Below are 26,384 nucleotides of genomic sequence, written 5' to 3'. Positions count from 1 at the left end.
TTCTTCCTGATCCCTATTGTGATCAGCTGATTTCTTAAAGCATCAGAGTAGATTAGCTAATATTCTATTGTGTCATACCATATATTTTGAATAGTGACACTGTCAATATATGTGTAACGCATTTACTCACACAAATATGACCAATGTATGGAAGATAATTTTTTCTCTCTTTTAGGCACAGGTTAGCAGATGGGAGATTCCTTTACCTTCTGAACCTCAACTTCTTTCCGACTGGGGTTGGTTCTCCCATACTCCAGAGCAAATGGAGTGCACTCACTGGTGTTATTTTAAATCTCATTCACTCTGACACTGAGCTTCCAATCTGAAAAGCTGCCTAATAGCCAAGGAATGAGGAGCCCAATATTTGCTAATTTTAACTCTTTCTATCCAGGAAGAATTGAAATGAAATCTCTATCCAGGGACACTCTATAGCTCTCAACGCAATGAAATGGGAATTTAGACTGGACATGACAGCTGGCACACAGAGCTCTGGCGTCTTACAGGGGGCAACTCTCTCATAAATAGACCACAACCATGGGGGGAGGGTGTACATTTGCAGGGCCAACATGGAATACCTTCACTGGGAGGGGAAGCAGAAGGTCCAGGACCAGAAGACAACAAACAGCCAATCCGATTTCAGCTGATTAGTTACTGGTTACAGCTGAAGTCTAAAAGGGTATAGGTGCTTTACTGGGTGGATTCCAAGTTCCATTATTTCTATCACAGTTTGAATACAGGTTACCGAAATCTGGAATGTAATTAGTTTTCCTGTATATACTTCATGTGTGTGTTGTCTGCACATTGTGTAACTTAGTTCCTATTCCTGCAGCTGATAGTGTATGGCTGGATTGCTGCATCCACACAAAGCCCCATGCAAGTCAATGGGGTTCTGCCTGTGAGCAGCAACATGCCTGCAGGCTACCAACTGGAGGCTCGGAGCTAATAAATAATAATAAAAATCAGCGTGCAAGTGAGTGGATTCATGCTGCTGGAACCTGCCCATGCAACACCATTGAAGGCAATGGGGTTGGGTGGGAGTAAATGTAGGGCAGAACTGTCCTGAAGCCGAGTCCAGTGCTCTATCTGCTAGGTCATGCTACCTCCCCATGTGAGATCCAAAATGCTAAAGGAAAGGGCTTCCTAGGGAGTATTCATTCAAAAACGAATAAATGAATCATGTTGCCTAAGCCTTTCAGAGTGACAGGTCTTTGTGCGAGGACGTTTATGGTACGAGCATGTGCGCTTGCGTGCCTGGTCTGACTACACGTGTGTACAGTAGCTAATGTGCCACATAATGGAAAATACAGGGCATGCTTATTTTTCTTCTTCATCTGTCATAATTTCTCCTGTGATTAAGTTAAAGATAGGAACTGGAGCCTTTAATTGGTCACAGAAAGATCATATCCCCCTGTGAAGCTTAAATTAGACACTGGAACATGCACTCAGGTTCTGGAGAGGGAATGTTAACTGGGTGCTGATGCTCCCCTGGTAGCTTGGGGAGAAGGGTATTGAGGCAGCATGGCAGGGAGATCACACTGACCAGAAATCATTTAATGGCACAGTAAATACTGAAGGGTTCAGGCAGAATTGCTAGCTCCCTGCCCCTTGGCAGCAGCACACAGCTAGCCTACAGGATATACTGACTCTGCAATCAGAGGTGTGACTGTACAGCATGTGTAGACATACCCAAGCTAGCTCTGATCTAGCTAGCTCCAATAATAATGGCAAGGAGGCTACGGCAGCACAGACAGCAGCTTCGGCTGTACTAACCCCCATGGGACCCTGATCAGGTACTTGAATGGCTCCCCCTCTTGTTTGTTTGTTTCACCTGCCTGTTCAGCACAGCACAGCAACAGAGCACAGCACTTGTCTTAGGCCTGGTCTACATGTAGCCGCGATGCTCAGGGCTATGACAAATCCGCACCCTGAGTGCCATAGTTAAACCAACTAAGCCCTGGTGTAGACATGGCTAGGCTAAAGGAAGAATGCTTCTGTTGACTTAGCTACCACTGCTCAGGGAGGTAGATTAACTGCAACGATGGGAAAACCCCTTCCGTGGCTGTAGGAAGTGCTCCAGGGGCATAGTACTATAGCTGTACCACTGTGGCTTCCATAGTGTAGACATGGCCTTACACTAGGTTATAAACCCTCAGGGGCAGCCTGTCTTCTGCTGGGTGTTTGTATAGCACCCAGCACAATGGAGGCTGCCAGCACTACTAACATACACACCATGAATAAATCATTCTCATGGATACTAGTGGGAGCTTCTCTGTCTTTTACTCGCCCAGCGGCTCAATGCTCCTCAGCATGCAGCAGTTGGAGCTCCTTTAACATCTATGCTACTGGTGTGACAGCGGCACAGCTACGTCACTGCAGCTGTGCTGCTGGAGATGCTTCCCACAGCGATGGAAAGGGTGTCTCCATCACTGTCGTTAATCCACCCCTCCAAGAGGTGGTAGCTAGGTCGATGGAAGAATTCCATCTACGTTAGCAGCATCTTCACTAGGGCTAGGTTAACCTAGCTATGTTGCTCAGTCATGTGAACTTTGCCCTAGGCTCAGGTGGACCTAAATCTTAAGCGTAGACCTGGCTTATGTTGTCCTCCATACTGTACCTATTGTTCTCCTCTCTATTCCCTGCTTCCTGGACCCATCCTCCCAGGGAGGATTGCTGTGCACCATACAGACAACTTGCCACCCACACTGTTTCCCCAGATGCCACAGTGGTGGGCATCTGTCCCCAAATCCCAGAACTTTTCCATGAGCAAACATCCCATCATCCCCCTTGCAGCCCACATGCCAAGTTCATGGAGGTTGGAGATACAGACCCTGTAATAAACCGGTGCATGTTGTCAGAGTCACCAGCCTCCCCTCGCTGGAAAAGGCTGCACCTGGTCAAGTGTTTACTGGTTGCCTCTGCTCTGGAGCCATAGCTTTAGCTGGAGGCCTGGCGGGAAGAGTCAGAGGTTGCGAGTTCCAGCCTCGGCCCTGCACTCATTTAGTTAGCTGCCAGCCATGTGTGGGGCGACTGATGATTAAAGCCCAGCCTCCCAGCTCCATGCATAGGCTGTTGCCATGGAAACACGAGTGCCTGCTCACTTACACAGAGATAAGTAAAGGGCCTCCATGGCCTTAGCTTCCTTTGCCTGGACTTAGAGGACTTCTGAGCAGCCTGGGGAAATGCTCTAGTCTAGCCCAAAGCCGTTGCCATTCATTTTCCATCATATGTCAGTTTCACTTGGCCAGAAACAAGGCCTTCACTATCAAATGACAGCAGTTTTTGTTCTTCTTGCCATCTGTATGTTTGTGTATTTTCCTTCCCGAAGAAATTAGCAGGCTGGGCCCCCTCCAGGCTGAGCACTTAGTAAACATCTTCACATCCGTCTGGACAGCTTTGCCATTTCTTTATGGCTCCACAGACATAGGCCCAGTTATGAGGCTTGTCATACAGTTCTAGCTGCCATCTCAATTACTTCTACAGACAGAGAAGGGCAGCATGGACCTGTGCTCCCAATTCCAAACAGCCACCTAGGCATGCAGAAATGAGAAGGGTGCAGGCACATCAGCAGACCTCTGGGGGTCTTGTGTAAGCTACTGTCTGACCTGGTCTAGGGAACCAGAGCACAGATGACCACATGCTCTGTGGCATGGGGGATATGGAAGCAGGGAAGGAAACGCTGGCCCCATTGAAGTAAATGGGAGTTTTGCCACTGACTTCAGCATGGCCAGGGTTTCACACAGAGACTGGAGCAGCTCTCTCCAGAGCCATTGTCTGTCTGCCTGGGTCTGAGCATGGCTCCAGCATGCCTATTCCCAGGGGGAATGAATCCATGCCAACTATGCCTGGGAAGTGCTGTCACTCTCTCATCTACGAGCAGCATGCCCCATGCTCTGACTGGCACTTTGACGCGCAGAGGGCACCAAACTCTCCTTCTCTCCCTTCAGGACATTTGCCATCACATTCCATGGCGTATTTTCATGTTTTAAAAATATACTACTTGCAATCAGTCAAGCCCCACCTCACCCTTGGAATCATCCTCCAGCTCGAATGGAATCTGGCAAAACTTGTCCTGCTAACACAGGGCCACGCAGCATTCTCTGTGTAGAGCACCCCACTCCTGCGTCCCACCCTGGTCTGCACAGCTGCTTTTGGGCTTAATAGCTGCTTCAGGTTAGTACAGCATCAGCATGGGACTATCTGAAGCCCAATAAGATGTTTGGGCTAAAAACCGTTTGTGTCAAGGCCTTGTGGGCACATCCATTGCATAAGGACGGGGCATTGTCCTGTGGTTAGAGCACAGCACTGGGAGTCAGGAATTGCATTCCCAGCTCTGCCTCTGACTCGACTGTGCGATCTTGAGCAAAGCCACCCTAGGGAGTTAGGCGTATAATTCCCATTGGATTTGATTAGGATTTGGGCACGCAGCTCACTGAAGTGCTTTGAAAACTCCAACTTTGGCATCTTTGCTCCAGTTTCACGAACTACAAAATGGGGATAATGAGATCCAGCCGACAGGGGAAAGAGGCTATGGGCAATCAGGTTGCAATCAGCTGAGGGGGAACAGAAACACGCAGTATTATTGTGCTCTACAAGGGGACTATTTCTATTATTATAGCTACTCTGCTTTGGCAAACTGCAGCTTGGTTTAGGGTTGTCTGGTAAACAGACTTGAGTTAGCACATACACAGACATCTGCCTAAAGCAAACAGCAGCACAGAAAAGTACAAGAGAATTTGGCAGGACTTTTTGTGAAATAAATGTGTATTTAATTGGGATTTATTAGCATAGTTTTGCAATAGCAATTGATTATCCAAAACAAATTATTTATGGGGGTTTAGCAACTATGCAGGAGATTAATGTCACTTCCAGAGCTAATCCTCTGCAAATACATTTTTTTCCCCAGTAGTCAGCTATTAACATGTCATCCTCATTATCTCATTAAAGGGACACAGCACCTTTGACAACTATTTAAAAATATATTATTGGCCTTAAAACATTACTAAACAATCATGAGTCAAGCTGTGCCATCAAATATCTACCCACAGTGCACAACTGGGCCAGATCCTCAGCTGGTATAAATTTAGCTCCATTGACACTACCAATTCACACTAGCTGAGAATCTGGTCCACTGACTTTAATGTGAACAGTGTGTGTGTGTATCCAGCTACAGAATATAGCCCCCTGTACATGCTGTTCTGTGGCTGCTGATCAATTAAGCTTTTTTCGTTCATGTCCTGCCTGGATTCATTCATTGATGTCACAGTCAGAGATGGGATCTGACAGTAAATGTTGGCTCTGGCTCTGGATATCAACTTTCCTAAAGATTCAAGGCTGGTTAGATCCAAGGTTTTGCTTCAGGCCTAATGCAGAGTTTATGACATCACAACCCCTTGTGTGTGATGGATTGTGATATCATCAGTGGCAGATGATGACTGGGCTGCCTGGGTCTGGTTAGATAGGAAAGGGATGTTCTGATGGAGATTCCTTGATGAGTCAACACACTTAGTGCTGAGGGAGAGGAAAGGCAGGAGAAGGCTGCAAGAGTGAAAAGGGGTTTCAGAAGGTGTTATATGGCTTTAAATGAGTGTCTGCCGGCATGTGGCTGTGACCTGTTAAGTCTACAGAGACAGCTCTCACTGCTGAAGTTACTTTATGTTGCTCAAATACCATTTGCTCATTAAAAACATATTTATTGCAGATTAACCACCACAATGGGCAGAGGGTAGCAAAGCCTTGCTATGAAATTAAACGTGTGGCATGGGTGCCAGCTCCTTCCCCAGTCCCACTGCATCAAAGTGTTGCTACAACATCCATCTGGGCTGGGCTGTGGTGGGGCTGCCATCGGACCTAGGCACTATACCCCCCTTTCATTTAAGGGCTGCAGTTGAGCTGGCCGTAAGGTGAGAAGCTGGAGCCACACAGGGTATCGAGAAGCATTACAGGTGCAGGGTGCACTGGAGTAAGAGGACAACAGTGCAGGAGCTTTATAAATCTGGCTTCACTTGTCACCTTCCAGGGCTGTCTCAATCGTGTCTGTGGTCTGAGCAGCGTCCGTCCCAGAGATAAACCTGTTTGCTCCACTGAGTTGGTGAGATCTTGCCTCTCTTCCCTGTCCCCACCCCCTTCCCTCCTGTCTCTTCCAACCTGCACAGCAAGCACATGCCCCTGGAGTGGAACATCCCAGGGACAGCATCCTGAAACAAACACTGCGAGCTGCTGCAGAATCGCCATGGCAACCCCTAGATACAGTTGGGGTGAACAAAGCTGACAGGATAATAAAGGGAAACAGCTCCTCACCCAAAGACCTGGAGTAAAAGTCAGGGGCTGGCACACGAAGCCAGGTTGAGATGGGACCTCATGTAACACATGCCTCTCCTTTTCCAAAGCCTTCCGGACAATCCCAGCTCCCTCTCTGATCCTCACCTTGGTATGACCTTCAGGGAGGTGACTTGGCTGTGATCATCTCATGAGGATGCCATAGCTTCAATTAACTTTTAAAATTACTTAGTCTATGAAATCTTTGCATCACAGACTGTCTTGTTCTGTTTGTACAGTGCCTAGCGCCGGAGGGGTGGGGGGCTTGTGTCCTGGTCCATGATGGGGTCCTAGACGTGACCGCAATATAAATAATTACTAACCAACAGTGTGGTAGAAGACAACAGAAATATCTTAGGCCAGGTCTTGGCCTTGGAGCCTGAGAAAGTGCTGGGAGCTCCCTTGAGAAGCTCCCTGTGCATTAACATGAGGATGCTCCTGGATAACTAGGAGTTTCTGGTGTGAGGTGAGAACATGCCCATGTATCTAAGGCCCTTGAGATCTCTTTACAGGCAGACCAACGAAGAAGAGGCACAAAGCAGAGGTTGAGGGGGGTGCTCTTAGCTGTGTGCCACAGACTAATTTGCAGCTCTCTCTATAGAGAGGATTGAACCAAACCTTAATCTACCCTACCCCCACAGGTTCAGATCTAAATTGGTCCAGCACCCCAATAACAGGATGAACCAAAATCTCAGATCCACATACCCCTGAACTATGGCAAAATTTGGATGCAGCAGCTTTGCATTCAATGCCCATTGCTATTTGAGCTGGGCCTGGCTGTTGGTTCCCAAAGCAGTGCAAAGCTGACTGCATGCCCCACTGCAGGGGATGGCCCTGGCTACCATACATGCTGGCAAGCTGTGTGCAACGCTCAGAGTGAAAACCCCCAAGTCATACAAAGCTTGAGGAATTTCAGGTATGGGGACGCAAGCCGTGTACAAGCCAAGTTTGCTGGAAGGTTCAGTGGAGACCAACGTTGGACCCATCTGGAATCTTGCTTGCAAAACACTCAGTGCCATGCAGGGGCATGATGGGAACGGCTTGGGGTTTGGCTGCGGGTTATTCGAACCATAAATCTGAAGTGCAAGTGAGTTCCAGGGGTGCACTCAGGAAAATGTTGGCACAAGCCCCTGTGAAGCAAACATAACAGAGCTTTTCCTTTTCCAAAAGGAATGCTGCCCCCACTCCTTGAAGATTATAAATGGAGTGAAAGGCAAAGAGAATTAAAGACAGAGGTTAGGGATAGGGCTGGAAACAGTAGCTACAACCTCTCTTCACTGGAATGGAAAGTAACAGCCCACTTGGACGTACTTTGTTAAAATAAACGGCCCACAGGGGAAGTTCCCCTTGTGCTGAGTTGTCCTTGCAGTAGCTGAATGCTACAACAGGAAAACAGCCTCTTGCCCTGAGCGAGACAGCAACTGCCTCCCTAGCGAAGCCTCCAGCCCTGCTGCATGTCTGCAGCTGAGGGATCACAATTCAGAAGGCAGAGCATGGTCAGGGGCTGGTTGCTGGGAGAAAGCCCAGGAGAGCCCTTGAGTAGTGGAGCATCAGTGCTGAAGAACTGTGTGGGAAAGGGCTGCTGAGTGAAATCTCTCAGCCATTTTAATGAACAAAAATGGGAGAGAGAGAGAGTCAATAGCAAGAGTCATTAGTGTGCATTCCAGATTGCCAGCCTGGGAATGGTCAGGAGCAGTAGGTGACAGAGCACAAGGAGAGCGTCTGTGAGGCACTCCTATAACTCACAAGTGGGCCATGCTGCCACAAGGAGTTAGCGCATTTAGCTTCTCCTGAGGGAGGCCTGGGTTCAAATCCTGCACAGCTCAGGCGGTGTCATCTAGGTAGTTAGTGCAGGGCATCGGGAGTCAGGAGTCTTGGGCTCCATTCCCAGCCCTGCCACTGTTTCACTATATGATCTTCGGCAAATCCATCCATCTAGTTACTTATATGGTCCTCAGCACTGTAGTATCTAAGCGTCCCACAACCATCAGTCAAGTGACTGATCCCAGGGGCATGCAGGACTCAAACCCAGGTTTCCTGAGGCCCAGCCTACTGTGCAAATACACAAAACCTTCTTTCTACTTTGCTTCCTTCTCTGCCTCTCAGTCCCCTGGGGAGACCGATACCTGCCCTTCTTTGCAGAGCACTTAAGTGCTATATTTATTCTAGTCATTTCCTCACAACCAGAATGAATTTGGTGCCCTTAGCGTTGTCTGCACCTAGCCACACCACACTGTTCAGAGTGATTTGGCAGGCAGGGCTGATAGGCGGATGTGCAGCATGTCAGAATTGAGGTGCATTGACAGAGAGGAGCGGGTATCCCAGGTCCAGAATGGCTAGGAGTGTTGCATGTCAGAGGAGTGTGATGGCAGCAGGGTGGGGACCACAGTACAGCACCTCAGAATTCAGGTGCATTGACAAGCAGGATGGGGATTTCCAGACTTAGAATGGACTAGGAGGGTAGCCGGGTGGGTGTACACTGACAGAGTGGGGTGGCAAGGGCAGTGGGATGGGGGGTGCACTGGCAGAGCAGGGTGGGAACATTAGCAGAATGGGGTGCACTGGCAGAGCAGGGTGGGAACATTAGCGTAATGGGGTGCACTGGCAGATGGGGGTGGCAAGGGCAGCTGGATGAGGGGCACTGGCAGAGCAGGATGGACGTGCACTGGCAGAGCTGAGTAGGGCACGCAGCAGGATGGGGAGCACTGGCAGATGGGGGTGGTGAGGGCAGCAGGATGGGGTGCACTCACCACACTGCATGAGGGAATCTCGCACAGCACTTGCCCTCTTTATTCACCACAATTTAAAAGCAACCAGTTAGACTCCTTTCAACCAGGACAGAAATAAAGGAGACGAAAAAGCACTTGGATCATGTCGGGTGTTACAACACAACCTGGGAAAAGCAAAAATGGCAGAGCCTGCCTAGCACAGTTAACTCCCACCCGAGTTTACGCAGGGTTTCAGGCAAAGATGCAATTCTCTCTCCCCTTCCTTCCCATACTTGCTCTCTCTTAGGCAGAAGCCCAACTTCAAAGGAGAGGGGTTGTCAGTGTGGGAAGCAGCAAGCAGACAGACCGTTCTGTCTCTTGTTAAATGCCCTCCATGCCTTTCATCAGCATGGGGGGGGAATATTAACTGGTTGTGCCCTTGGGTGGAATGCCAAGTACTGGGGCCAAGTTCTGCTGTCACGCAGCAGCAGCCTCGTGCTCCTGACTGTGTGGGCCAACGACAGAGCTATGTGAGATACAGGCGTTTTATCCCCCCCCCATGCAGAATCAGCCCCCCCATCTTGCTGGAATATATGTATAATAAATCCATCTGTGTACGGTAAGCACTGGAGATCCTCTTAACACTCCTGCTCTCTGCACTGGAGTCGGAATTAAGCCCAGGCTCAGAGTACAGTAGGTACGAGAATAGAGGCAGTCTCCGATAACAAATCCATTCATGTGGCTAAACTAGGCCGCTCTGAGGTCAGAGCTCCCTCCCCCACCCACCCGACACAATCCACTGAGGAGCATTCTTCCACTGTGGAAGTGACATTCCATCTGCCGGGGATTCTGGGAGCAGAGTCTTCCATCTCCTCATTAGCAGCAATTAACGTGTGGTCAGCAGGCCAGGCCAAGTTGGCCATTTCCAAAGAACAAGTCCCTTTTCAAGGAATAGAATGGGAAAATATCAGTCCGTGGTTTGTTGTTGTTAGTTTTGGTTTAAATTGGATTTGCAGGATATAAAACGATTTCATTAATCATACTCTTTAGTGCCACCTAATCAACTATGGTGCAGGGTGAGAACCCAGTGCAGAATTCTGGGGAAACGGTATTAACCAAGGTTGGTTAACCATTTCTTGTGTTAGCTTTTTAAACATATAGTCTATTTTCTGATGTATACAGGGGAAAACCACTGGTTGGAGATTGCATTTACTTTATCCTTGCAAAGGCAGCAGCATCATACAGGGTAAGGCAGAGAAACTCTGGCTCAGCATTTTGTAGGGATCATAGGCAGGACTCTCCCTTCACCTTGTTGCCTTAGCAAAGGAATGCCATCTCTCTGCCCAACGGCACTGCTTCCTACCCATGGACAACGTGAGCTAACCAAATGAAAACAGATCCAGGAGATGTACTTTCTTGAGCAGGAGAGCAGAAGAAGTCAGGAGAAATGGGTGAAACAAGGAAAGGAGGGAAGAAAAAGAGGAAGGGCTGTGTTGCAGGCCTGAAATATGCCCAGTGCAATTTACCCTTAATAGTGGATATTAGTTCAGTGTTCCTCTTGGCCCTAGCTTTATTAATGATCAAGGCCTTGAGCAAAGGCTGGAGCTGTTAACCCGACTTCTCCCTCCAAATCCTTCTCCCAGGCCAATGGGGGCTGCAGGAAGGGTGGCCAGCACATCCCTCGGCCCACGCGGCTTACCACTGCCCTCATTGGCCTGGGATGGCAAACCGCGGCCAGTGGAAGCTGCAATCAGCCGAACCTGCAGATGATGCAGGTAAACAAACCAGCCCGGCCCACCAGCGGCTTTCCCTGGCGGGCCGCAGGTTGTCGATCCCTGGGCTAGATGCAGGTAGTAATGGACTCTACTCCCTTTACAAGGGTGTAGAGGGCAACGGAAAGGGAGCATGCTCTTTGGCAAAGAGCTCAACAGAAAAGACCTCAGGCACACTCCAAGCTAGCTCTGGTTTGTTCTCAGACCCCAGCCCAAGCTGTTAGAGCATTCTGGGAAATGTATGCAAATGAACACCATCCTTTTAAAAGAGAGGCTAATACATGCGTTATTCCTGACACCTGTGTTTTACTGAAGTCAGTTGGCTAACATTAGCTCTTTTCCAGTTCAGCCTTTGTGTCTCCCAATTATTTGGGAAACTGACGTGGAAAGAAATACAAAAGCGAGCAAAGACAGCGCGGGGAACAACGACCTGCACTTGACAGGCTGGCAAGTTTGACAGAGGAATCCTGTTAGCAATGACCTCACTGCTGTTCCCAGCATTGGGAAGAGGCTGAAAGTGCTTCCCAACAACCTGTACAGAATGCGGCTCAGCCAACCTGGCTTCTGGCAGGCAGCTATGCAAAGTTTTAATTGTTGGTGGCTCAAGCAGGGACCTGGGAAGGATGAGTTTGGAAAACATACCAATACAGACCCCTACCACTACAACACATTGTGCTATATAGCAGCCTTGCCAAATTCTTCTCACCTAGGAGGAGCACAATTTTTTAAAAGGGGCAATGAATATCTTCCCGTTTTTCATCATCAACCTTGGCACAAGGCTGGCAAGTGGATTTTGTGCCAGGCCTGGTAAGTTCCCATGGTAATGTTACAGGCCTGCTGTTGTCTATGTATTTCTTCTAATGGTTCATAAAATATACAGTAGCCAGCTGAGTAGCCAGCATCAAGATCACGTGATTGGGTGGTGCTATCAATGTGTGTTAACAGTCATTAGCTCTGGCACCTGCACCTGCTGCAATGCAGGCTGACACAGAGCTCTTGGCAGAAATCACCCAAGATCCCTGCCCCTCCTCCCCATAAACTCGCATGGTAATTCACACATGTCCCTACTGCACTGGATGGAAGTGTAAAATATCACACAGATTTAAAAAAAAAACTTGACAAGTGTTTCAATGGTGACTTCATCATATTTCAAATATAGAGAGGGGTGCCTGTGACTTGAAATAGATTGTGCCACTGCCACACCTTGTGTGATACTGTATTACAGGTGCCGCTGTGTTCAGATCTGGATTCCAGCTTACAGACTCTGGAGGGGTTGTGACTGCGGAGGTTTGGTTTGGGCGCAGGTTTTAGACGAATGCTAGTTTCAAAGAGAAGGGGGAATAAACCAAACCAAATGAAAATGCAGAACACACAACACAGGCTTGGACTTTCCTAGCTGCCTACAGGATCTGGAGATTCTCCAAGTCACCTAAAGGATTTGAATGCCCAATTCCCAAAAATCTCAGCCTAAATCATCTCAGCTGTAGCAGCTGTTTGGAGACAGATGCACTCAGTTATCTTCCACCAGTGAGGGTGAGATTGCCTAAACCACAGATCATCAGGCAAGGTGGCAAAACTGGCTCTGGAACTTTTCTCTTGGATACCAGGAAGGAATATTCTATTTAAAAGTACACAAGAGAAAATGGAAATTGCCAGGCAAATGGATGGGGAACCCTCCTCTGTTAGGCTGCAGGACTTGGCTGCTCTGCCATGTTCCTCTGAACATCCACGTGAGGCTGTTACATGGAGGAGTGCACAGAGCAGCTGACAAAACCCCCAAAACAGCTGAGTCCTGCAGCTCTGCCAGTGCAAACTGGCAGACAGTGGAAACCCAACAGCCCCTAAACTGCAAAGAATTACTGCACAAGACCCAGATTCTATATGGGTCACTTAGTGGATGTTTTTGCTTTTAGCCCTTATTCCTCCTGTAAAAGGAGCTGAGTTCCATGTGGGAACGGCCACGTCTGTGGAGGGGTTGCTTCCCCTTGCACCTGTGTGCTGAGAACTTGCCTCATCAGCTCACCGGTAAGTATGTGGAATCAGAGAGGGGTCTCCATCCTGGGATTTGTGGGTGAGAAATGAAAACCGTTTATCTCACACTAGCTTAATGATTTCCCCTGCAGCTCAGGGAGCAACAATCACAGAGGGCACCAGGGGAAACAAGACCAAGCAAGGCTCAGTCAGATATTTTTAAAATGACAACTTGTCTCGCAGGAGCAGCGAGAGCGCTTTTAACAGAAGCCGTCTGGGCTGGTGATGACCTGACGCCTCTCCTGAGCAATGTCAGCTGGCCCATATCAGAGCTGGAGTTTTGATAGGGTTCCCAGTCACCCGGGACACATGGCTCAGCAGCACTATGTGACAGCATTCCCCCAGTGTAATCACTCACATGCCTTTCCCTGAAATCTTTCCATTACCCCCCCAAGCCCAGTTTCCTCTTCTTTCCTTATTAGGGATCCACCCACCCATCCATCTCTTTTTCTTGCTGCTGTTGGCTATTTGAAAAATGCCATAAAAGCTTTTGAGTGGTAACATCCTCAGGGATCTGGGGTTTGTTATATATAGCCCAGCACAAACAGACCTCACTATATACCTAATCGTATAGACAGGTGACCTGCCTGTTATAGCGAGTTCATTTACAGGGAGCGGTGGGACTCAGCTTGACATGCAAGACATTCCCTATAGCATTTTTGCTGGAGTTCATCCATCTTACCTGGTCCTTACAGGGATTCACAGTAGCTGCTTAGCTGTGGCCAGTTGTTTGCACAAACCCCTGGGCCAGACTGAAGAGCTAACCAGTCCCAAGCTGCAATCCTCCTCTCACCATCCCTCCCCAGGACACATGACAGGTCTTGGCAACATACGCAAGTCACATGCAATAGGCGAGGGTGTGATGTTTGGAAGCAGAGTCCCCATAAACAAGGGCTATTTGATGAGACCACTAGAAACAGTCCAAAAATCTTGTCTTGCTAATCTACAGAACCAAGGAAGGAAGGAAGGAACGGCAGCACTTAGCTTTGGGTCTAGTTTTCACAGGATGCATTCTGCACCTAAGCGAAGGTAACAGCTCTGTTTGTCGTGGTCCCAGTAAATCCTTTGGTTAGCCACTTGCTGGTCTTTGGAATGTAACACACAAGTGTGCCCATCCTGCAGAGACATTCTATCAGGCTTCACTGAGAAGTTATGTTGCATTTGTTATGTCTAAACATCCATAACCTATGCAATGATCTATATTGCACAGGGTCACAACTCAAGGGGTGGACAAGGAGCTTGCCATACTACATTGAATAAACACCTATCTACTTCATGAACAAAGCAAAGACCTCCAGAAGTTCCTGCCAATAGAATGGAGATGCCCTGGGGTTTTTTTTTTGTTTTTTTTTTTAAACTGGACCACTAGTCTAGGGATACCATCTATGGGAGGAGCAGAACTTTAGGAAGGTCTGAGTTCAAGGATGCTGGGTGCTGTACTAAGACTGAGTGAAGATGGCCCAATGCATACAATGAGAGAGAAGAGTCAGATTTCTTGGGATCTTGGATTCTGAATGTCATTGAGGAATGAGTATTTTGAACAGTTTATGACTAAAGCCGACCAAAACAAACCGGAGATAGGAGGACACAGATCTTGAAGGCATCTCACCAGCTTCAGAGAAATCACCACTCCCTGTTTCTCACTCTTTCCTCAATCTGTTATTCCAAAGTGAACTGGCCATCTTCCCAATAATAAAACTACTCAATGACTGACCAGGAAAAGGATCCAGCAGGACAATTGAAGTGCATGACAAAGCAACCTCTGTGCCTGGATTGCATGGGCGCCTCCCGATAATAGCCTTCTAGGTCATTGATTGGTTAAAGCTAGTGGAACATTGATAAATCTTTGTTACTGTGGCAGAAGGCTCCCTGTTGCAATCCATCTGTCTCCCTTTGCCAGCTATGTGTTTGCAAGCTGACCTAGCCACAGGAAGGCTGCCTTAGCTGTTGCTGGTTGGGATTACACCAGGCATAATCTGATAGGTGTCCTGCAGCGTGCTAATGTGATGACACAGTGTCACTGTCAGGGTGTGCAGGAGTTCTTTTGTCACCTATCACATTATCAAAAGTTGGACATGTCTGGAAGCCAGCTCACAGTTCTAGAAGAGCCCCAACCAGATCACATCACTTTCAGAGGACACTTTGGTGACCTGAATATTTATAGCATGTAAGAGACTAAAAAGAACTCATCTCACCTTGCCCTACCTTCTTCATTCTCTAAGGACGCCAAGGCTGATAGCTAGTAATGAAATATGAAAGGACAACCCCACACTCCCTCCCACTCCCAAAGCGTGGAGATACTAGAAGGAGAGAAAGAGGAGCAGTCTGGAATTCTCGGGGTGTTGTCATATTGGTAGAGATTGAAGAGGGGGAGAGAGGCCATATAGAATCCATGGGAGACACTAAGGAAGCCTGCGCTCTTTCCCACTCTAGGGGCTGCTTTGATACGAGGAGAGAGAAAATGTAGAGCAGACAACAGCTGAGGGGGGGGAGAGATTACACTGTTACCTGGAGCACTGCCTGACAGAGAGTTCCTGTGGCAGAAGCAGTGTTGAGAGCAGTTGGAGTCTAACTGTTAATTAATTATTATTAAAAAAACCACAACAGTGAGGGTGATTAGCTATTGGAACCAACTAGAAATAGAAGTGGTGGATTCCCATCTCCTGATGTCTTCAAAATCAAGACAGGATGCTCTTTGCCAACTACAATGTAGGGGTAACTGTCCTTAAGATCGATGGCCTGTGTTATGAAGGAAATTAGGCTAAATGATCAAATGGTCCCTTCTGTCTTTAAACTCTGTAAATCTATAAGCTCAGTGATCCTCCCATGAAAGAACTGCAGTGTGATGGTCCAAGCCCAGATAAGAGACCTCCTCTCCAACTAAACTACACAGCAGGTCTATCCCCCTGGACATGCTCTGAATGCAGGAGACTTTGGGATGACAAATGCTTCCTGTTCTGTATATGAGGTGGCTGCTAGGTCTTCCAGTCATCTTCTCACTGCACCAGGCAGAAAGATCCAAGCCCCCAACAGCAGCAGGGAGCAGGCACAGGACTCAGAGACATGCTCTTCTGCTTTTGGGGAAGGAGAGGATTAACTGGTCGGAGACTCACCTAGGGGAGAGGGGAAAAACAGCGACCCAGAGCAGCCCAGCTCTAGAGAATACCAAACAGCTTTTCACTAAAGCTCGGTCACATCACCCAGTGGCTCAGTGGAGGCTCAGCAGCTGCTGAAGAACAGCTCAGTCTGGCAGCAGAATTCTTCCGCAGGATCCCCTCCTGATCACAGCACCCTGGGGGAGACCAGTGCGTCAGACGTTCCCTTCTAACAGGCTTTACCTGGGGGCTCCAACGGATCGGGACATACTCTGAGAGTCTGGTAAGAACAGAGATGGGCGACTGGTTCTTCTTTTTGGCAAACAGTAAATTCACTGAAAAAGGAATTTTGACACGTTTCAGCTGAAACTCCCCCCGCTCCCATACAAACATTTCCAAAATGTCAAAGGGAACCTTTACAAAAAGGTCAAACCGGAATGACGTTTCCTCAAGGAAAGGGTGACTCAATTTGCCGTTTCATTTCACAGCGTTGTTTCGAGTCAATATTTGAAACATTTAGTTCCAACTCAAAGCGACAATTTTTCTTCAGTTGTTTGTTTGGTCAAGAAACTGCAACTGTGTTTTTTCAACCGATTTTTTTTGGTTTTGGGGTTTTTTCCAGCACCCGGTCAAAAGGGAGTGACTGAGCTCAATCAGTGAAATAGGCTGAACAACAGCACCTGCTGGTGACTCGCCATTTAGCATCTCTCTGTCTGAAAGCCCAGCAGCTATACCCTAACATGAGGCCTCTGCTTGAGCCATTTCCCCCACTCTCCCAGGCAGTGCCACTGGAACCATGCTGCAGCCGATCTCAGTTCTCCACACTCTCACCTCATCATTCCTTGGTTAAACTCTGAATAATGCATGATGATGACGACAATCTGCTTATTACTTCGTGGCCCACCGCAGAGACAAGGAAAAACTACTAACCCTTCAGAAATATTCCATCGTTAGCCACAGTGATGGCTACTTAGGCTGGGAGATTATTATGGTGGGGAAGTACACTCTCTCATTTAGAATAGGCTGGGGCACTGAGAACAGATGGGTGGCTCATGATCCACCCACCTGTTTGGAAGGCAGAGTTCCAGTCACACGGGGAAGGGGGAAATGAAATCTCGTCCTTAGCAAACTTGCCCTTCCCACCCTACTCTTTGCTCTAGATATATGACGAAGCTTGCATTGCAATGCTCCTCTTGCAATCAGAGTTGGACAAGCGCCTCCTAAATAACAGGTAACTGGCCGGAGACAAGTGTCATGATCCCCTTCCCATCCTCCTCTAGTCCTCCTGGTTAAAAGTTTCAGTATGGGAAAGTCCTTGACCAGGGCTTGAAACTCAATTCCACTCCTCCTCCCAGCCTGTCCCCTCCCTTCTTCTCAGAATTCATACTTCACTGTGAACAGCTGCGTCCAGGAGATTCCAGCAGTGAAAACTGACATGTGCCAACAAGTGCCTCTGAACAAAGAAGAAGCCACCAACCCCAATTGGTTCCTAAACCTCTTTGAACATCTATCCAGCCTTGAAGTCTGTCCTGAGACCCTAGATCAAAATGGCCAAAAGGTTTCCTAGCCCTACAACATGCAGCCCAAGTGAAAAAGGAGTAGGAAGAACTGCAAACGCACATGGTGGGAGCGATGCATAGGGCACTGCTAATGTGTTTTTCCCAGTCAGGGATTCTGCCAGCATGTTTATAATGGTGCGTTCTTTGATACAGAGTCCAGAGGACCGTACTCTCTGGAAAAGCTTGTCCTGGGTCTTGTCCAGTGTAAACTCTTCATGGCAGGGTGTGTGTATATGTGTGTGTGTGTGCACGGGCAAGTTAGATAAAGGGGGTTCTCCAATGATAATGGACCAAATTAAAGCTCTTTCTCAGGCAAGTCTCCCACTTGCCTAAGTAAGGACAACAGGATGTAACCTAGTAATAATAAGGCTGGCCTGGCAGTCCATTGCCCCTCAACAGCACTTCACGGAGCCCTATTTCCTGTCCTGGGCTGAGAAATTAGCAGGGAACCACGGAGCTCTATAGGGCGATTCAAAAACCTTCCACAGCATCTAATTTCCTATTGCATTCAATAGCTTCTTAGTCATTACTGCAGAATTCTATTCATTTAATCCCTATTATCTCTGGTGGGCCTGCTCCAGCAGGGCCTGGATTCATTTCTATAAAGGCCCATATTCAATTCCACTGTGGGACTTTTCCATACGAGCCCATAGGACGTCCTGTCCCGTTCTCTCCAACCAAAAGTATTGGCCTGGCCAAGTGAGAGAAGGGTAAAATAGGGATAACAGAAAGATGAGGGCAGCTTAGGGCTCAGAGGGGAGCTGGGGTGGGCGGAAGAGAGGGAAAGGACACACCAGACAAAGCAACAACTACAGTTAGCTCTTGTTCATTTCCAATCACATGCCCTGCCTCTTCTTGTCACTTTCCAACCCATGATAAATGGCAGGATGGATGCTATTGAGAAAGCTTCTAAGTGAGCAAGACCAAACAGGGAAAATGCCTACATGAACTATGCCCTGTCAAACACCAGCAAGTGTAATGGCCCCCAGTGCCTGAGTTCCCAGAGAAGTTTGATTAGTTCTGTACTGTTATTCTTCAGACAACCCTTCTCCAGAGAGCAATGTGCAGGCAGTTGGGCTGTGTATCACAGCACTTACAAGCTTTCCAAAATTTCCAGAGATTTATGGCGCAACGGTGAATACAAAAGGCAGAGAGGGTGGTAGCAGACAGGCTAGCTTTTGTTCACCATGTTATCATCATTGTAAGAAGCAAAGATCACCTCCCTTGCTGCAGCATCCGCCTCCCTGTCCATGCCTTCAACTTGACCGGGAGCGGCTCGCACGTTGCCTTGGTGGAAATGGGTTAGCAGCAGCCAGAATTCCAGCAGGACGCTGCCTCCCGCGGGGCTGGCAATGTCACTCTCTGCACCTGTTTATGTAGCAAGCCCCCCCGCCCCACCCATCTTGCCTTGTTCGCTGCCCTGCCAGCAGCACTCTCCCCTTCTCTCGTGAGGTGCTGCAACGCTCTCAATAGAGAGGTGCTTAGTTAGTCTAAAAATACCTAATTCGAAGTTCCAAGCACTTCATTAGGGGTCCGTCATGATAGGACTGTAGGCTCTAGCAGGAACTTGGTGGGCTTGTTTCCACTCCCTCGGTAGATTGCAGCGAGAAATGGCAGGCACAATGCTGCCTACTCATTGATAAGAGGACAGTCTATCATTAGCCAAGCCTGCTGGCATCACAAATAATTATCTGGCTAAACTGATCTCAGCTCTATCATTAGCAAACTTACTATTTATTTTGTGAGAGCCTGTCAGGCACTCAGAATAATTTAGCTGCTGCAATTGACTTTACTGCTTATTTTTCATGGGCCTTCCTTCAAGGCTGGTTAACATGGCTTACGTTTTCCCCGCCCTCTGAGATGCACCCTGCCATGCAAGATGGAAGGAAGCTTGAGAAGAGCGGTGAAACCTTACGAGATGGAAATTTGCACGTGACCACGAGGGTAGACAGTAGCTGATTGGGATCAAAATCCCCTGGGCTGGCACCATGTGCAAAAAATTAATAAAGACCCCTCTTTTGGAATGTGCACTAGCAGGAGCTAGAGCGCTACTTGTTGCCAGGGAGATTGTGAGGAAGGTATCTAGGTTGCATATTAACTAATGGGAGATGGAGGTGGGTGGAGGCTCTGGTGACACTACAGACTAGGTCTACATTTGAGCTGGGAGGTGCGATTCCTAGCTCACATGGATGTACCCACGCTAGCTCTGCTCAAACTAGTGCCCAAAGACAGCAGTGTGGCTGGTTAGCACAGGCAGCTGCCCAGCCTTCCCTTCCCCCACCCCGATACACACTCAGGCAGCCCATGCCACCTTGTGCTGCCACACTTACCTCGCTATTTGTAGGCGCTAGCTGGAGCGGAGCTAGTGCGGGTGCATCCGTGGGAGCTGGGCATCACTCCTCCCGGCTCCAGCGTAGACTGCCCATAGTTTCAATCCCCCAACGCCATGGAACTCACGGTTAGAATGTCTCTGGATGCTAGACACCAGAGGTAGTTCTTTACTTCCAAGGCCTTAGATAGATCTGCCTACATCTCTGCTCTGCTTTCCCATTGCTACGGTCACCTCTTGCAGAGATGTAGGCACTCAAGCTGCTCTCCTTAATCTTCTTTTCCTTTTCCTTCCTCCTTTTCCTAATCCTTCTCTCTTTTGCAGCTTTCCCCCAGGCCACCCCTCGCTCTTGGAATTTCCTCGCTCCTGGTGCATCACTAGATCTCTTGCACATTCATCCACCTGGTCAATGGACTTTGAAAGATTTTCCCTATGGCACCTGAGGTTTCCTGAGATACTGCCTTGTGTGACAGAACTAAGTCCTGGTGGGTTTGGGGAAGAAGGGGCAGCAATTTTGTTCCTCTGGATTAGCTTGGCAGAACCTGGGTGTCAGTGAGGTTCCCGACTCTTAACTATTCTTTCTCAGTGTGGCTGGCTGAGGCAAAAGGAGGTTGACGGATTTGCTCAAGGTCATGCTGAGAGTCAGTTGCTCAGCCTGCATAGACCCTCCTAGATCTTTACTCTGACCCCTAAACCACACAGAGTTCCGTATTTGATGCGATCCAGGTTCGGAGCAGGACAAGCTGGGTTCAATACTCACTAGACGTTAGCTTGGGTTTAATCTCCTCTAGGAGGATTTTCACTTGGGTCTTTGTTCAAAATAGAGAAAGGCCACAATGATGCCTTGTCATGAATTAACTGCTCAAGTCAGAGTGGCCACAAGTGGAACAAACACTCATACTAGGAAGCCGTGGCTTGACACTGCAATGTTTTCATCTCCATGTCATATGATGCTGCGTTCTCTCACCAGAGTGCCACCACTCACCGGGCTGAAATACACTTGAGGCTCAGTAACCAGGGGACAGAGATGGTTGGGGATTGAGCTGAAGACACCTTCACTGCTGTTTAGTTGTGAACCCCAGAAAAGATTGAAGGCGTGTTTCCCACTGGTGCTACTGCATTCAGCTGCAAGAGTCAAACCCTGGTTCCACTCAAGTCAGTAATAGAACTCGCAGTGATCTCCCTGGGACCAAGATCTGTTCTCTTGGCCTGAAAGACAAGCTGTAAGAATTTCAGCTCAAGTGTATACTGCCTGGAATGGCCAAGGTGCTACTGGCTTTGGAGACCAAGCCCACAGCACAGACCTGAGGCACTGAAAGCTGCCTGAGATTTTCAAAGCTGCCCAAGGGATTTAGACACACATATGTAATTAATTTCAATGGGAACGGGGTGTCTAAATCCCCTGGACAGCTGGGCAATATTAGACTTCGGGCCTTCAGTCAGCAGAAAGACGAGGCCTTTCCAGCACGGCTGCACACAGGAACGGGTGGTTGTCTTCTCCTGCTGACTTCCCTCCACCCACATTGTCCTGGGAGCAAGCATAGCCTGTATGTAAACTAGAAACGCATTTATGGCCAATAACCTGTAGAGATTTTAGAAGCTGCACAGAGCAAGCCCTTTTTGGCAACAGTTTGCATCAAGCGATCCAGCTTTGATAGAAGTGCTCAGAGGCATTGATGTTCCTATTTATAACCCTATGGATCCATTTGTAACCAATTAGTGATGCTGGCTGGAGTAAGAGGTATAAATAGCTGAACAAATGTAAATATTAACACCGCAGTCTTTGATCCGGCCATCTGAACTGTTACTGTGTGTCCTGTGAATCCAGCCCACTTAGTAAAGAACAAAGACCCTTTCCCCACATTACAGCAATCTCTGACCTTCTCTCTCTGCCCTCCAGCATCAGAACACATTTGTAACTGAGCTCTGGGTCCTTCATATCAGAGCAGCTTTTCCATGCCGGGCTGCTTCCCCTTGGAGGTGGGAATGGGGAGGCAGAGAAGTGTGTACAGTGCCTCTAAAATCAGGTTCTATTTCAAGGAAAAACTCCTCCATCCCCACCCCTGTCACTGCCTGGCACTTCAAGAAGGCTGTGTACAATTCCATGCGGTTCGTGCACCTGTGTGGCTGAGGTCAGACGTATGGACGGAGCACGGAATATCCCGTGCTGAACTCTCTGGAGACCCCCACAACAGGATGAGTTAGGGAGAGTGCAGCTGTCCTCGACTCTGAATTTCCTGCTTCTTGGTAGTTTCAGGCAGGATCTTAATGTTATTAGAATGCATGGTTTAGAAATGAAGGAAGGAGTCGTAGGAAATCTTGGGCCACTTCCTGAGTGGGTGTAAATTGCCATAGTTTCACTGAAGTCAATTGAGCTATGCTGATTTTCACCAGCTGAGGTTCTGGCCCCAGCTGTTTGGACGGCATGAGTGATCTATTATGATTTGTATTCTCTGTAGCACCCAGGAGCCCATCATAGACCAGGCCCCACCATGCTAGGCGCTGCACAAACACAGAACAAAGACAGTCCCTACCCAAACAGTTTCCAATCTAAGTATAAGACAATAGATAGATACTGACAGACATGGGAGTACAAGGAAATGTGAGACAATATTGGTCAGCCTGGTAGGCAGTGGTCCGAGCACACCAGCAGCGTGACCATTGTCAAGTTTTTTGTAGGCCTCCTGGCAAAGGAGAGTTCTGAGGACGGTTTTAAAGGAGGACAATGAGTTAGAGATATTTCAGTGTCCTGCCTCATCAGAGACACCCCATTTGGCTCCTGATCCTGCTCTGATTCCCTCGGCTAGGAGTGCGCTGCACCGTCCTGTGCAAGACTTAGGTTCCATGCCCATGCACTGCTCTGGGAGTGACCCAGCTCTGACTCCAAATCCTGGCTCTTCCCTTCAGGCCAACAGGCACTGGAAACTCTTTGGGGGTACTTCTACCTGATCAGATTGCATACCCATTTCCCCCATTGGGGCAGCTGCTCAGAGCAGGGTGCCAATGACGTGCCTGAACCCAACACTAACACATACACCACTGAGAATACTGGTGCTGGAAAATGAATACAAAAAGCTGCAGTGTCTCTGGAGCCAGCACACTCAACCGCTGGGAGAGACTCCCCTCCTATCACTCATCTCTCCAGCTAACAAGTGTTACTGGGAGTCTCTAAATGGACAGCGTCTCCTGAATGGAGTCCCTTCCAGTGCTCTTGGCCAGAAGAACTGTGGGTCACAACGAGACGGCATCTTAAGGACTAAGCTGAGAAGGGAGGGATAACACCAGGGCCAGGTTCCTGTTTCTCTCTTGCAGGATTGTGGAAATTTGATGGAATCTCAAGCGCCTGGCACAGACTAGCAGGGGCCTGATCATGGTGGGGGCCTCTCGGTGCTACCATAAGAAGCAGCAGCACTATGGCAATGGATGCACTAAATAGATAGCCATGTAGAACTCCCTTTTGTGCCCAGTTTGGGCTCAGAATCCTTTGGTGAGGATAGAAATGAATTACATTTCCAAGCTTTCATTAACCATAATAATTATATCACATTAACAGCCATATAATAACATCACCACATAAGCCCCTTTCATCTAATGATCACAAAGCACTTTACAAAGAGCATCATTATCCCAGCTTCACCCTTCAAATGGGGAAGCTGAGGCATGGCAAGATGATGTGCCCAAGGTCACACAGGAGGTCAGTGGCAGAATCAGGAATACTCCTGGGCTCCTGAGTCCTGGTCCTCTGCTCTAGTCACTTGATCGTGCTGCCTCTCATATGGTACATTTCTCTCACCCACAAGCGAGGGGCTAATCCTGCTATTTGGGTTTGACTGGCCCCTCTGCACGTGTGGGAGCTTAGTGGTGCAATTGGATCATTAAGAAACACTGGTTCCACAAACAGTGATTATCAGCACCCAAGCTGGTGGCTAAAAGCTGGAAGCAAATACCCAGGAGGAATTGTTATGCATTTGTCAACATTCTTTTGAGGGCAAAATCCCTTCCCAGTCTCTCCCGCTTGAATCCAGCTCCTTTGTATTCTCAGCTGATCACCCTAATCCCTGAAATCCAGCAAGCAAAGAAGTACAATCCCCATCCCTCCAGGCCATTTATTCACCAGCCCTGGAGTTTATCAACTAGCAAGACACAGAGGGTGGGTACATCCACCTGGTGTCTGAGGAAGGATTTGATCTCTATTGTCTCCTCTGTGAGCATCTCCCCCAACACCCACCCAATAACATGTAGGCAGCCCATGTTCCAGGTGTGGCTCCCGCAGAGGGCACCTGGAAAGTTTACTTGTCTATGACACAGTCCAACAAATCTGGGATCACCTGTTCTATCGGCTGGAGCTTGCCAAGGAATTTTTCCTCGCACTTTGCCTTGAAGCTACTCCACCCCCATGGTGTTGAGAAACCCAGGACTGGCAGGCCCAGGACTGTGATGGTGCATAGAAGTCACTGGGCTGCCGTTCTTGGTCAGTGGGAGTTCAGTTCTTCACACACATAACCTTTAGAACTAAAAATCAACCTGGGGGAGACCAGCGATAGCCTCCTTACCAGAGGAGACCAACCCTCAGGTGGTATTTTGCATTGATTGATTTGGGTACTGTCTGACTTGGGTGTATTTTTAAGGGTATGGGCCAAAGTTCTGCTAACAAGCTAGATAATAATAAAAGAGAAGAGAAATAGATAACTTGCAAGCACCAATTAATCAATCCCTCAAGACTCTCAAATCTAAGTTGCAAAATAGGGAGCCATCCAGACTGGCAGTAAGTGCCTGTACTGATCTCATGCAGCATATTAGCTAGCTGGGCTCTGCTTATTTAGCATGTGTCTGTCTCTCACACCCATACAATAGATACTCACTAACATGGATAAGGGAGGGGACATCATTCCTGGATCTCTCTTCATTCTGATCAAACTCTGCCCTCCTATCAGATCATGTCTATTTATACATAGGTGGTGGTACAAGCGATTCTCTTGCACATCTGTGTGTGTGTGTGTGACTGCACAGATCTTTCAAACCATGTTGCACGTAGACACTATGTTCCATGCACTGCTGTCCAAAAAGTCTTTAAAGGAGGTGGACATGGGGCTTGAGCAATTAGTCATAACAAAGAAAGCCTAAGAAAATAATTCCTTGCCGTGAAGCAAAAAGGAGGAAAAAACCCAACCCATTGGGCTAGTCCACCCTGATGTGACATTTTCCTTCCTCTTCCTCTTAGCCAGACCCCATGCAAAATAAGCCCCTGTTCCCATAGCAAAGGAAGAGATGTACTTACTGCTAGTGCTCATGCTGCTGATCCTGCTCTGTCCTTCTCATTCAGCAAAGCTGCTCTTTCAATCCTCTTGCTTTTTTATGGGACCGGGTTTCCCCCCTTTTCTTCCTAGGGAAAATATTTCCGTGCGATTGCGATCTAATTCATGCCAAGGTGTCTCCTGGCGTCCCGCGCTATTAGCTCCCCCGGCTCCTGCCTTTGCTCTTAATTTTGAGCAGGCAGATAATAAAGTCAGGGGTGGGGACAAAAAGAAGCAGGGAGCCTGAGAATAAACCAGGCCAGGGTGTTCCTCCGCCTCTCTCTCCTCCCAGCACCGGATCCGCCGTGCGAAGCGGCACCCAGAGGCAGCTGACTGACTCCTGCTCAGGGCTGAGTTCTATGGAGGGTGCTGTCATGCACTGCAGACCAATTCCCGCTAAAGCGCTTCTTATAGCTCAAGGGGGGTGTGGACCACAGAAAGGGGAGGGGGACCGGCACAGAGCTTGCTCATCAGAAGAAGCTGCTCCCCCCCCCGCCCCCAGTTGTCACATAGCTATTGAATCGAGCCGAGGGGAACCCCACCTAGCGCTCCCCTCCTCTCCCGCAAGTTTGTCAGCCGAAGCCTCGCTCCAGAGGAGTTCCGTTCAGGCAGGGCTGGGCGTGAGACAGAAAATTGTGATGAAAAGGAAGAGAGGAGAGCGAGAAACGGAGCCCCATCGGGCAGGGTTTGCTTGGCTTGATCCTGCTGGTGCCGAAGGGGCTGTTCGGGCTGCCCTCCGCTGGCTGAAATGCGCCGGTGCTTGTTGCAGGCAGTGATGTTTGCAAAGCGAAGGAAGCAGGCAAGCAAGCAGGTGTATCCATCTGCAATATTGCAAATTCCTTTCCCCCCACCCCCGGCCCCCTTACTCCTCCGATGGGTTCTCCAACTTTCACCTTTCCCTATCATCACGGTCCCAACCATATTTACAGCCAGGGAGGGCTGACTGGGAGACCCTCAACATTTCTTCTTCAGTACGTTTGCTCTTGTATTTGTATTTGTTTACAATTTCCATGGAGAATATCAGTGTTTATTTTAAGCATTTTTTTTTCCATTTTGATTGATTTACATTGTCACCGTTGTGCAAACTGATGGGCTTTAGGCATTTTTTTATTTTGATCCATTTAATTTTTCACAGTGTGGGAAATTATGGGGAGTCAGACATGGATTATTTAATAACAGGAGACGATTTCAAAACATTCAAGCTTTATAATTGTTAAAAAACAAATTGTCAATACTACATATCAAACTATACAATGTAAGTGTCCCTAAATCAGACTCTAA

At 48.3% G+C, this 26,384-nt stretch overlaps 1 protein-coding gene across 10 annotated transcripts in view; it reads right to left on the bottom strand.

The window, feature by feature from the left end:
- ABLIM3 (actin binding LIM protein family member 3) overlaps positions 1 to 25,774 on the bottom strand; it is a 107,406-nt gene extending 81,632 nt beyond the window's left edge. For 4 of the 10 annotated variants that reach the window (XM_038414495.2, XM_043520159.1, XM_043520162.1 and 1 more), the window contains exon 1: positions 25,088 to 25,624. In XM_038414495.2, the coding sequence (XP_038270423.1) occupies positions 25,088 to 25,100 (13 nt within the window). In that variant the 5' untranslated portion in view covers positions 25,101 to 25,624. The other 6 variants (XR_005294579.2, XM_043520160.1, XM_043520161.1 and 3 more) reach the window with 4 other exon arrangements.
- Positions 25,775 to 26,384: the final 610 nt, after the last annotated feature.

This window comes from Dermochelys coriacea, chromosome 8 (genome assembly GCF_009764565.3).
Source record: "Dermochelys coriacea isolate rDerCor1 chromosome 8, rDerCor1.pri.v4, whole genome shotgun sequence".
In the NCBI taxonomy this organism is placed as follows: domain Eukaryota; kingdom Metazoa; phylum Chordata; order Testudines; family Dermochelyidae; genus Dermochelys; species Dermochelys coriacea.
Note: the sequence above shows the minus strand (reverse complement) of the source record. Positions and strands in the feature narration are given on the sequence as shown.